This window comes from Cheilinus undulatus, linkage group 21, assembly GCF_018320785.1.
Source record: "Cheilinus undulatus linkage group 21, ASM1832078v1, whole genome shotgun sequence".
NCBI classification, from domain to species: Eukaryota; Metazoa; Chordata; class Actinopteri; order Labriformes; family Labridae; genus Cheilinus; species Cheilinus undulatus.
In genome coordinates, this window is record NC_054885.1 from 9147360 (window position 1) to 9160852 (window position 13493).

At 38.5% G+C, this 13493-nt stretch overlaps 1 protein-coding gene across 1 annotated transcript; it reads right to left on the reverse strand.

Moving 5' to 3' along the window:
- Window positions 1-1595: 1595 nt before the first annotated feature.
- Window positions 1596-12543, reverse strand: LOC121503911 (GTPase IMAP family member 9-like). The gene is made up of 2 exons (XM_041778518.1): window positions 12480-12543; window positions 1596-4833 (listed from the first exon to the last, which is right to left on the reverse strand). Exons 1-2 carry the CDS (start codon window positions 12499-12501, stop codon window positions 4031-4033), a joined length of 825 nt encoding a protein of 274 aa, XP_041634452.1. The 5' UTR covers window positions 12502-12543; the 3' UTR covers window positions 1596-4030.
- Between the last annotated feature and the right edge of the window lie 950 nt (window positions 12544-13493).

The following is a 13493-nucleotide window of genomic DNA, read 5'->3' on the forward strand; positions in this document are numbered from 1 at the left end:
GCCATGATGTGCAAAAATGTTGGGATGCCAAGAACATAAAGTAGAAGAAACTGAGAAAACTGTAATGGAAAAGCACTGATTCACAGTTACATAAGATAGACAAAAAAGGGGTCATAAGTGGAAAAATTTGCACCAAAAATAGACAGAAAAAGGCAGGAAAAGTTACAAAAATGGGCAAAAAGAAAGAAACAATGTTAGAACTGGCACAAAAAGGCAATAACAACAAAAGCATTAAGTGTTAAAAGTGGCAACATAAGGCAAAAACAACAGAAATAGGTTAAACGGGCACAAAGAAGTTGCAAAGGGGGACATTGTCAAAATGGTAAAAGCTGTGTAAACAGGGCAGTAACTGCAAAAATGAGTTCAAAGTGGCAAAAACGGAAAACCTGTTGCTAAAAATTGGCAAAAAAGAACAAAATTGTGAATTTTGGTTAATTTTTTAATCTTAGTCTTAGTTTTAGTCTTTTAATGAAATGCATTTTAGTTTTAATCACATTTTAGTCATTTCTATACCTTTTAGTTTTAGTCCATAAAAAGTCCTCTCATATAGTCTTTACTTTTAGTCCAAGCATTTATCTCTAGCCTAAATCTGGTACCAAATATTGGGAGTGTGTTCTCTGCACTCTGCTAAACCTGGGGTCCCTGCTTTCTACAGCTGAGAGGCAGAAGAGCTACAGATGCATTGTTTTTGACAGATTTACCCACAGTGAAGAAATGTCACAAATTTTGAATGCCTGACGAAAACTACATTATATTTTAGTCTAGTTTTAGTCATCCTGACGAAAACTTAACTTATTTTTTGTCAGTTTTAGTCATCATAGATCTATTTTTGTTTGTCTATTTTTTTGTCATAGAAAAAAAGGCTGTCGACGAACAAATTAACACTGGATCAAAAGCTGCAAAATGGTAAAAAGGTGGCAAAGAAGGGCAAAAAACAGCATTTATTGGTTAGAAAATGATTAAAAAAAAAGAGTGGCAAATGCCAGCAAAAAGTGGTTAAAAAGTGTCAAATGTGGGCCAGAAAGTGGCAGTGGCAAGAAAGAAACAGCAGATATTGGTTCAAAGTGGACTAAAGAAGTGGCAAAATTAGGCAGCAAGTGGTGATAAAGTGGCAAAAAATGTTCAAAAAGTTACATTAAAGTGGCAAAGAGGAGCAAAAATGTGTTAAAAGTGACACAATAGGGTAAAATGGCAAAATGGCAAAAATGAAAGAGTGAATAATTCACCAGTAGACAGAACTGAAGGGCCCGTTCTCTGTGGTTTCAGGGGCCTAGCCAATGCTGTGTTCAGCTCTGATCACACTGTGGTCTTACTTTTCATGAAGGTGTCATAATGAGCATGACTTTAGAGAGAGGAGAGTTTTCAGCAGAAATCCAGCTTTAAGCTCCCAGAGGCTTTTGAGAATGAAACTAAACAGTGTTTGTTATTACTGCTGATTGTGTAATGTGTCAACATTTACAGCTGAATGAAGAATAATGAAAGCATAGTCACTGTGTGAAGTGTCTTGACATTGCTGTTAATGATCTGAAGTCTTATGAATAAGAGATGATTAAAAATGCTCACAGTTAGGAGCAGCACACAGACATGAGGCAGTGTCATTTATCTGAGGGTTTTAATGATAAAAGACAATCAGAAATCTGACACTGAGAATACAGCAGAAACCATGAAGACACTACACCCTCTTTGATCCAGAGAACATGATTTTAACAGGAAACACCTGATATTCATACAACAGCAGGAATTAAATCTACATTCTTAAAAAACCTGAAGATTCCCCAAACTTATCAAACTAAACACATGAAATATCACCTGTAACACAATGTATGTGACAAAGAGATGTAATGAAAGTAAAAAGATCAAATCCACCTGGAAGAACAACCTGGAATACTATATACAGAGTTTTCCTTGATCCTAGCTTTTATAAAGAAAGTCATCATGAATGTTATACTCAGCCCTTTTCTGTGTGCTCTTCTTTGTCAGGTAAAAACAAGAATACAGAGATAAAATGCTCCCTAGGTTTAGTTCACCTCCCTTGATAAACATGTTTGACCTCTAAACACATGGAAAAGTATTCACCCTCTTCCTGATGAAACAGCCATTTCTAAGGCTTTGGACTCCAGTGGACCTCTGTGATCAAGCAGATATTTTGAGCATTAAAACCCAGTAACAGCTTGACAAACTTTTCAGCCACAAAGTAGAAACTATTAGCCAGGGCCTAGAACCAATGCTACTAATCCAACACACATACACTGACATCATCAATAAATCACAGCTGGGGAGGGCCAATCCTTTGTGTTTGTCAGGGGCCCAGACAACTCTGTGGGTCGACTTGCCAACAGTCAAACAAGGTGGTGGTAGAGTGATGGACTGGGGCTGCTTTGCTTTTCAGTTCATGACCTCAGGCTGTAGGGCACATGCAGGATGATAATCTGAAACACACCAGCAGGTCCACCTCTGAACCACCCCTACATTCCCCACATTCCCCTACATTTCAGACATTTACATTTGGATAGGGTGTTCTGGTTCTTGATAGAATGGAGAGCCAGGGGAAGTAACTTAGGCGTACGTTGGAGTGATACCATCTGGTGAAACCCTTTAAATGTTGTTGGAGTGTAAACTCTGTTCTAAATCAGAATATACATTCAAAATAAGCTGGGTTTGACCTTATTCATAGGTAGTACATCTCAGTAATGGAGTGTAGGAACAATGGATAACAACAGATTAAAAAAAATGGAGTCACAAAAGTAAGATACATGAGCTCCAATTACCTGAGCAATAGCAGAAGAAACAAGCAAAATTTGTCTCTTAGCTTAACATAATCACATATTTACCACTAATTATTAGAAGAACGCACATATTCCCAAAAAAACAAACAAACAAAAAAACCCCAAAAATATACACTTACAAAGATCCCTTACCCTCTGTTACCATCATGTTTGGAGGCTAGCTGTGCATGCTACAGTAAGTGATATTGCACTCATTTTTTTCCAGACAACTGAGTGACACATTGATCAGTTCTTTGCCAACTTAACACAAAAAGTAAGGAAATTCGTGTTAGGTGGATTATTTCTTTTGGTATTGGAAGAGAAGATTAGGAAAACTTTTTATGGCCGCAACCCACACCCTCAGCTCTGCTGCTCATCCCACAAATGCATGTTCCTTACAAATGTGGCACCATTTTAAAGGGAAATAAACAGGCTTTCAAACGGTGTAAGATTTATTGCCAAGAGGCACCGTTACAACAAAGACATCATCTGTCAAACGTAGTTTTCCTTACTTTTTTGCTTAGCTTAGCAGTTAGTTTCAACTGAGTATTCTTACCGGACGGGTGGCTCAACATGACTGAGACGTTTCACAGTATGTATGAGTTTGCATAAGCCAGGTGTATCTAACATAGTATTTAAGGATTGTTGCAAGGCACAGATCCGTGGAAGGCTACAAAAAATTGTCCTGCACTGCAGGTTCCTAAGAGCGCAGTGGCCTCCATGATTCCCAAATGGAAGATGTTTGGCACAACCAAGACCAACAGCTGTTTTTCGAGCAAACTGAACAATCAGGGGAGAAAGGCCGTAGTAAGAGAGGTGACCAAGAACCCAGTGGCCACTCTGACTGAGCCCCATAGATCCTGTGTGGAGGTGGGACAAAGTTCCAGAGGGACATCCATCCCAGCAGCCCTCCAGTGATCTGGTCTTTATGGTAGAGTGGCTCGACGGAAGCCTCTCTTCAGTGCAAAATACATGAAAGCCTGCTTGGAGTTTGCAAAAAAGGCCCCAGAGATACAAGATACTCTGGTGTGATGAAACCAAGATTGAACGGTACCATCCCAGCAGTGTAACATGGTGGTGGCAGCATCAGGCTGTGGGGGTGTTTTTCAGCAGCAAGGAGTAGGAGGCAATAAATCCACTGGGAGACAAGACAGTCAGTTAAAAGACTCAAACACATCGAAAGCTGCTGCACAGGAAACCTTTGACCTGCTGTCAGTGCTCTGCAGTATGAACTTTGCAATAAATCCCATTAGACAAAATAAAATTCACTGTTGGACACGGCCAATTTTCTTTGCTCTTTTTACAGCAATGTACCCCAGACATCCTACCACTCCACCGAGTATCGCTCCGACTGCCAATCCTCCTATGATGCCGATTACGCTCGGAACTGATTGAGACGCTGCTCCTCCCACCGCCGCTCCAGCCAAAGCACCGCCATTTACAGCCAAAGCAATTTCTCTTTTTCTTAAAGCCTCGTCACCCGTGTAGTGTTTCCCCTCGTTGTCACGAACCATTTGTTGGATATCCAGTAGAGTGCTGTCAGGGAGACGGTCATTATTCTTAAGAACATGCCGCCTCCCCTTACATTCATCGTTGACAAAGTTGTGGAGTTCTTCCTCTTGGCCAATGAAGTCGTCTGTGTCTCCATCCTCCAGCTTTTCTCCATCTGGGAATAAAACCATTGTGTACTGAATTACACAATCGCCAAAGGAGGACTTGAAAATCTTCACCACGTTCTGTAATTCAGGTGTGAAAGGTTCCAAAGGCAGGACTAACAGGAAGACGTGAGGCCCAGGGGAAACCTCCGAGAGACATTTTTTGATCTCCTTCATCACATCCCTGTCACTTTTATCAGCGTGACACAGGCCTGGAGTGTCAACAATGGCCATCTTTTGTCCTTTGACGGTTATTTTTTCCATGTGACACTTTTCAGAGTCAGAGATAAAAACTTTTGCACTCTCAGGAGCCTGCTTCACATTTTCCTCTGAACTTCTCAGGAAGACGTTCATGATTTTAGTCTTGTCATCTCCAACCCTCCCGATCAGCATGATCCTCAACTCTGAAATCTCTGTTGGAAAAGCAGAAATGACATTAGAATGAACAAAACTTAGAAAAGGGCTGTTACAGTACCAGAAAACTAACCTTTGATGTGTTACTGAGAAAAATAGAATATTGATGACGGTTCTGACACATAAGCAACAAAAACTTGAGTTATGATTTAATGCCAGGTAATATTGCTTTTTTTATTTATGTTGCTGTGAGTACAATGTTTTGGCCTATTTATGGGGATGGGGTTAGGGGAAAATATGACCTATTTAGTAGAGAATTGCCACAATATTATGAGGTAGGGTTAAGGTGAAATACTACCTGATAACCAGAGAACAGCAACAGTGTTATGAGGGTTAGGCTAAGTGTTAGGGTTAGAGAGTCAAGGTTAGGGTAAAATACCACCTAATCACTAAAGAACTGCCACAATATTATGAGGGTTAGGGTTAGAGTTAGAGGGTTAGGGTTGGGGTAAAATATCACCTATTTACGAGATAATTGTTTCAGTATTATGATGATTAGGGTTAGGGCTACAGGGTTAGCGTAACAGGGTAAAATACTATAACCTTGCAAAGCAGATGGATACTACCGTTTCCTTGTTTCACTAGTGAATCCATCTTGCAAAGCTCCCGTCTGAACCGTTTTGGCCCGGTTAGAAAGTGACAGGACCAATCAGCGACGAGGGGTAGTACTTTTAGGCGCAGCAGAGTAGTGACGTAAACAAGCAGCAGCAAGAGCTGGTGCAGTTATGGAGAAGAGATTGGCGAGGATGCTGCTAAAGCGCAAATTTTATCAGAACTTGACAACATTTCTTCGTTGAAAGAAGAACAAAGAACAGCGGTGAGTTGTTTTCAAAAACGACCAAAGTTGAGAACTTACATGTCTATAGTCGCCATGTTTCGCATTATTTGTCACTAGCTGCGCACACGCAGCGTGATAGCGGCTACGTCACGTGTTTTGTTGCTCTGCTTGGCCCGTAGAGATGTGACAGACAGAACGTTTACTCAGTCATAATCCGAGTTCTTTTCAAAGCCTCTGTCTTTTCTCCAGTGTAAATTTTGACAGCACTTTTCAATTTAGTTTTATAGTCTTTTGCCAAAAATATCTTTTAGTTTTAGTCATAATTTAGTCATCTCAATTGTTTTAGTTTTAGTCTAGTTTTAGTTGACAAAACTTCCCAACATTTTAGTTGACAAAATTTACAGTAAATTTAAGTAGCTGTGATTGGATATATGCCTAACTTGCCCCTACTTTCTACATGACCAAATTAGGTCTGATTGGATAAAGTCTCTGTCAGACATTTTCGTCTTGTCTTTATTTGTCGACTAAATTGTCAATTAATTTAGTTTTAGTTTTTGTCCATGTTCACTTGTTTTTATTAGTTACTGTCTTGTTTTCGTCAGGGGAAAAAGGGCTATTAATGAAAACTATAACAAAAATAATTAGCCTACAAAATTAACACTGCTTTTCTCAAACATTTCCTATTGAAGCTTTCCCAGATGGATGCGTGAAACACATCCATCTGGCGTGTCAGGTTAAAAATACTACCTATTTGCAGGAGAATTGCTACGATATTATGAGGGTTAGGGTTAGAGTTAGAGGGTTAGGATCGGGGTAAAATATCACTTATTTACCTGATAAATGTTTCAGTATCATGATGATTAAGGTTAAGGTTACAGGGTTAGCATTAGTGGAAAAAGTACCACATGTTTCCAAGAGAATAGCTATGATATCATGAGGATTAGGGTTGGGCGTTAGGGTTAGGGGAAAATATGACCTATTTAGCAGAGAATTTCCACAATATTATGAGGTAGGGTTAGGGTGAAATACCACCTAATAACCAGAGAACTGCAACAGTATTATGAGGGTTAGGCTAAGGGCTAGGGTTAGAGAATCAAGGGTTAGGGTTAGAATTTTTAGGGTTAGAGTTAGAGGGTTAGGGTTAGAGTTAGAGACTTAGGATTGGGATAAAATATCAGCTATTTGCCTGATTATTGTTTCAGTATTATGATGATTAGAGTTAGGGCTACAGGGTTAGCGTTAAAGGGTACATACCACCTATTTGCAAGAGAATAGCTACGATATTATTAGGTTTAGGGTTGGGTGGTTAGGGTTAGGAGGGGCATGACCTATTTAACAGAGTTGCCACAATATTATGAAGGTTAGGGTAAAATTCCATCTATTTACCAGAGAATTTCCACAACATTATGAGGGAGGCTTAGGCAGTAAGGGTTTGGTTAAAACACCACCTATTTATGAGAGAACTGCCACAATATAATGAGGGTGAGGGTAAGGGGGAAAATGCTACCTAATCACCAGAGAATTGCCACAATATTTTAACAGTATGGGTAAGAGTTCACTTGAACTGTATTCATAAGTAAATGGTGGGTTGTCTAAGATGAAAAAAACATCTGTTTCAGTTTAAATAAACATGAAAAAATCACATCTACCAGCCAAATCCACCCTTAAGGGGGGATAAAGCGAAGAGCTTTGTGGGACCCAGCAGAGCTGGGGGCTCATGGAGGTCTTCAAAATCATGGTCAAGTTAAGCTTTGATAACCACTTTTTATTTTTAACCTAAAAATAACCACTCTTATCAAAGCAACAAAACAAAATTTGATCTTGTGCTGCTTTAAAATATAACCTTTTTTTTCTTTTTTAAATATAAATCCCTTTTCTTAAATCAGAATGACCCTTTAATTGGTGATGTTAATCATGTGAATGGTCACATTGAAATAATTCATTTAGAAAGTAATGTCAGACTGTATATCTAAGCCATGATTTGCACAAATGTCAGGGTGCCAGGAAATAAAGTAGAAAAAAACAGAGACTTTTATGAAAAATAATTGCACAGTAATGAAAAGAGCCTAAAGTACACAAAGTGTTAGAAATGGGCATAAAGGGACAGAAATGGCCAAAACACAGCAAAATGGGTTAAAATTAGCAAAAAGAAGAGGCGAACGTGGGAAAAAGTGGAATACAAGTCTTCAACAAATAGTGGCATAAAGAAGTATGTAAAGCACCAATCCATAACTGAAGCTACCTCAAGACACTAGACAAAAGGAAAGGTCTTTTCTGTACTCTCTGGGGTGGCCTATTACAATAGAACAGGGGTGTCCAAACTATGGCCAAGGGGGCCAAATGTGGCCCGCTGCCCATTTTTAATTGGCCCCCCAAAAATTCTTTAAATGAAATGAAACATGGCCCTGAACAGAGCATGAAGCTTGTGCTCTACTCTATTATTCTTCTTAGTTTCAGCACAAGGCAGTGCTACCATGCAAACACTGTAAACAAACATTTTGACATCAAGTTTTTATGCTGTTTTATAGGAAAAAATTCAAATTAAATTCTAAATTCAGACAACACTATAAATAGTAAAATATATTGGCAACCAAAATAATAAAGATATCTTGGTTTATAATGCCCTATTACAGCAGCAAATAGCAGCACCAATGATGTTCCAGGGGCCAAGCCAGTGGAAGCCATAGTCTACCAGGACCCCCTGCAATCTGATTGGCCTCCCCAAAATACTTAAAAATGATTGGCTATTTGCCTTGTCAGCCATCAACTAGCCATTTAAGTGTACCCAATAACTGAGTATATCTTAATCTGTATTAGATTGGTTTTACTTTCTTTAATATCAAATTGAGGTATATGAAAGTGGCCCCACCATCCCTATATATTCCTGTATGTGGCCCCAAATGGAAAAAGTTTGGACACCCCTGTAATAGACCAATGTTAACCATGAAAGACCCTGGAAAGTGAAATCCAAAATTTGTGTCTTAACACACTGGAATATGGTTGCTGTAAACGTGATAACACTGAGATCTAGATGTGACTGAATTCTGGATTGAGACCGTTACAATACAGTGTAGTACAGTACTGTACAGTTTTTCTGCTCTTTCCTGTCTGGGTTTGATTTGGGCGGGTCCAATATGTGGGCTCATGATGTCATGAGCCTACAGTAGGGAATGACCCCGCCCCTCTAACACTACAATATAAAATCACAGAGCAGTTCATCTCAGTGCAGTCTGTTGTTAGCTAATGACACTGCCTTTATTTAAAGTTAACAGTCAGTTAAATGCTGTTTTTTGATTATTGTGAGGTAAATTTGCCAAATCTATCAGCCACAGTGGTCATCAGGGATCATTTAAAGCACCACAACAGAGATTTGAGCCAGAAAACAGACTCAGTCTCTTCTCTGGCACAGAGCCAGGCAGGTGCACTCTGATCATAAAGTTAACTTTCAGACTGTATTTTTTCTGAGTGGGCGTGTCTTAAGCTCATTCAACAGACACGCCCACACCATCCTGGAGCTGATTCTACTGCCTCATTTTTCATGATTTTGAAGCTTGTTTTATCAGCTTGGAGATGTTTTATTTGATTGAAATTTGATTTCATTTTCATTACATTTTTCACTTTACAGGGTCTTTCATAAATGGGCGTAATAAATGGCATAGAGTGGCAGAACAGTGGAAAGAATGGGCAGAAAAAAAAGTTTGTTCAAAGTGGATAAATATCGCAAGAAAGGTCGAACAACAGAAGAAATGGGTGTATGGTGGCAAAAGCTGCAATAAATGGGGAAATCATCAAAAACTGGTTCAAAGTTAAAAACCAGTGGTAAAAAAGGTGAAAAACAGTAGAAATTAACCCTCAGGGGTTCCTTTAAAAAAACAACTTAATTTGTCCTTCGGGTAGAAATCAGCCACCTCACAAAACTGCTGTAAAAATATGATACATAAATATTTTTTTCCACTTTAAATGAGTCAGGCTTTTAGAACTACTTCAGCCTGAAATATACATATCAAATAATAATGATATTTTGGAAATTTTAACCCTTTAAATGCCAGCACGGTTTCATAACCCTACTGTTTTTTCATTGAAAAAACCTAAAAACTGAAATAATTTCCTTAAAATACATTTCAATTAGTATTTGCTTATTTTTATTTTTAGGTCTTGAGATGGGATGCTGATTGGCAGCAACATTGATTTTCATGCATTCTCATTTTTTCTGTGGAGTCAAATTTTTAGAAAAAACTCACACATTTTTTCCTTTGGGCAGAAATCAGCCACCTCACAAAAACTGCTGAAAAAATATGATACAAAAATATTTTTACCCACTTTAAATGAGTCAGTCTTGTAGAACTACTTCAGCTTGAAATATACATATAAAATAATAATTATATTTTGGAAATTTTAACCCTTTAAATGCCAGTATGGTTCCATAACCCCCCTGTTACAGCTGTAACTTTTTCTTTTTATCATTGAATAAACACAGAGTGTGCGTGAAGCTGGACATGAAAGAGAAACACACACACATGCACACACGACCCCGCCCACAGACACCCTAACCCACTCACATCATACACACGCACACACACACCTATGCACACACACACACACACACCCATCCCACCCACACCTGCACACGCACACACAAACACCATTTTCCAACAGCAAAAGTGGCACACACTAACATTTCAGCAGCAACATACCCTTTTAGAAAACTGTAAAAAGTGTGACATTTTCTTTCATGCTTGTAATTGGGCAAAAGTAGCAGCATCTGGTTGACTAATATAAAAATTTAAAACTGAAGGCCAGTAGTAAAAAATGAAATCTTAACAGGAAGGAACACATTAGTTTAAGTTAAGCTAAATGTAGGATCAAAAATAGTATTTTCAATGGTTTTCAATGGGGCAATTTTTGTCCGAAGGAACAAATCTGTCGGTTTTTCCGTAACTTAGCCATTTTAGGCTAATTTAACAAACTGATACAACTATTCAAAAATTTAAAAGAGAATTATAGACCGGGATTTCATGCCTGTGTTTATAAAGAATGATAGGTAATTAGTTTAACTGCCAAGAATCCCGCGCCGGCTAGTTTGATAAACGATTTTAACCGTTTTACTGATTAACTGTGCGTATCCCTAGTAGAAATTGATTAAAAGTGGCAAAACAGTAGTGAAGTTTGGACATAATAGCAAAACAGTTACTAAACTGGGCAAAAAGTGGCAAAAAAAGGGTATATAGTGGCAAAAGGGGCAATTAAAGAGGAACAGGTTCACAATGGAAAACTAGAAAAGCACTCGGAGAGCGCAGACCTCCGCCATTAGCCCTATCTCCCACTAGTAAAGGATCCTTTAAAAAATTCCTGGATCCAGACGGTGATCCGGATCACTCCCAAAATCTAATCAGTTCTTCCTTATGCCATTTCTGACATTTCCTGAAAATCTAATCAAAATCTGTCCGCAACTTTTTGAGTTATGTTGCTAACAAACAAACTAACCAACTAACAAACCCTGCCGATCACATAACCTCCTTGGCGGAGGTAAAAATGGCAAGAAAGTGTAGTCAACAGCATAGATGGGTTTAGAGTGTCTTCAAAACTGGACAAAAAGTGGCGAAAAGTTGCAATTAAGGACGAAAAGAATAAAAAATTGGTCAAAAGCAGCAAAACAGTCATCAAAGTTGGTAAAAAAAAGTGGCAAAATTGGTTAAAAGTGGAAAGACATGTTGATAAACAGCAAAAATGATTTAAAGCAGATAAAAAGACATGGCAAAGATTGGTTCACAGCTGACAACGTGTGGAGCATGGCTTAAAAAGTAGCACAAAATAACTTCCAACATCAGAGCCCAGTAACAGTCTGACACACTTATCTGGTCTGGAATGAGGGGACTGTTAGCTAGGACACTGGGGAAAGGGGGGGGGGGGGGTCATTCTCTGGGTTTTTCACGGGCCCCATCAGTTCTGTGGACAGCCCTGCTCCCAACATGGGTTAAAATGCTGCTTCTCTTTGAGTATCAGTGGATTGAAGAAAGTACATCTGATTATTTTTTAGCAAGATTATGAGTGCCTAAGGGGTCTTTTGTTGAATTTTTGACTTCCTGAAAATTTCCTTTACATATTTTATTGAGAACTTTAATTTTTTCTGTAAATGTTACACTGCATATGAAGAGGATTGCATTCACACTGCAAAAAACAAAAAAGTTTGCTTGCATTTTTCTGAATTAATGACATTATTGTGAAATTACAAGAAAAAAAATAATATTTTTTTCTGTTTTAATGAATTTATGACATCGATGAAGATCATCGATTTATCGATGAAGTTCAAGATGATAAAGTTCGGAATGAAGAAAAATAATTTTTTATCACAAAAACATTGCAATTCAGAGACAATGATCTCAATTACTTAGCAAAACAGAAAACAGTATTTTCTCATGAGAATGCAATGTACTTCCTTTGTGATACCATATCTTATCAAGTCACCAGATTCTTGCTTCACACTCCTATTGCACTTTCTCCATATTTATTGTTTTTTTATTCACTCCAAACAGAGCTGGCTTATTAAACATTTAGTCAAAATGTCTCACAAAATTTTAAGCAACACTCCCCTGACAAATCTACATATTGTAACCTTAAAGACATGAAAACAAAAATGTAGCTATAAGCTGATACATCTGATTATAGCATTACTTAACCTCCTTATAGGATCATTACTGCAGTGAGCCATACAGAGAGTAAAATACCTAAAGCCATTTTCAGATGCTGAGTCAAATAAATCTAATTAAAATGATAAATCTTAACAATAAGATGGCAAGTATAAGGCATCATTAATGTAACAGATGATCTATAAGTGCTGTTTAAAGATAGTCCAAAAGTGCTACTTACTGGAATATTCTTCTCTGTCCATATTTTTCTTGGTAGGATGTATGATGTCCTCTCACTGTGGATATCCTGTTTGTCTCATTTCCATCTCCTCAGACATATTATAGCTCACTACCAGATCCCTCCCCTAGAATACACATCACCTGTCTCCTTCCAGGATCTCACCAATCACAGATCAGGAACAAAAAATTGCTGCAGAGGACCAGCCAAAGGGGCAGAGCAAAAGTAAATAAGGATGTTTGTATTTTTGGTTGGTGGCAGCTTTTAATCAGAGAAATTTGCCAGCTAGCTACAGCACCTGTAATTGTCTTTAACAACCCAATCTGCAGCTATTCTCCTGACTCACTCAAACATGCAGTAGTGTCAGGTTAGAAACCTGAACGAGTAACTCTTTACCCAGACAAATTCCCTTTCTTTCTGCAAGTTCAAAGACATTAAGATGTGGTGTGTATTCATTACTCCATTCTGCTTTATGCTGGAGGTGAGGCTGGCTAGCTTTGGCCCTGCTCATGAGCATGAGCAACTGGTGATGGAAAAGCAAATCAGCATGACCTGGTTTGGCTTGGTGCATCCAAAAGCCATAGTGGAAAAGCCCCAGTTGTAACCTGAGCTCGACAGATAGGTGTCGCCATAATTTTTGAATGGTCGAGCTTGTTGGTGGATAAAACTCATGCCAGTCAGAAGAAGTGCAAAAACATCTTCCCTGCCAGGAGAAGCCTCCATACCGCTCATATCGCCTTATTCGCCACTGATTAGTTAGGTCCATTGTCAGACCTGGTCAGACCTGCCCTCAGAATAATCTGGACCCCTGAAAAACCAAGAGATACCCCCCCACTTGGGATTTATTGATGACATCAATGTATGTTTTTGCACCAGTCGCATCAGTACTAGTTTGTTTTGTAGCTAAAAATAGTATCAAGCTATTGTTGAATTTTAATATTGAAATTACTTTTTTCCACCGTTACTGTATTTCTGCTATGTTAATCACATTTTATCTCTATTTCTTTCCTCATTCTT

Bases quoted from the DNA above. Each gene is read 5' to 3' on its own strand.
- LOC121503911 (XM_041778518.1), bottom strand. From the start codon at position 12,501: ATGGACAGAGAAGAATATTCCA. The intron at 4,834-12,479 runs GTAAGTAGCACT...CTTTTCCAACAG, and splicing joins GGACAGAGAAGAATATTCCA to AGATTTCAGAGTTGAGGATC.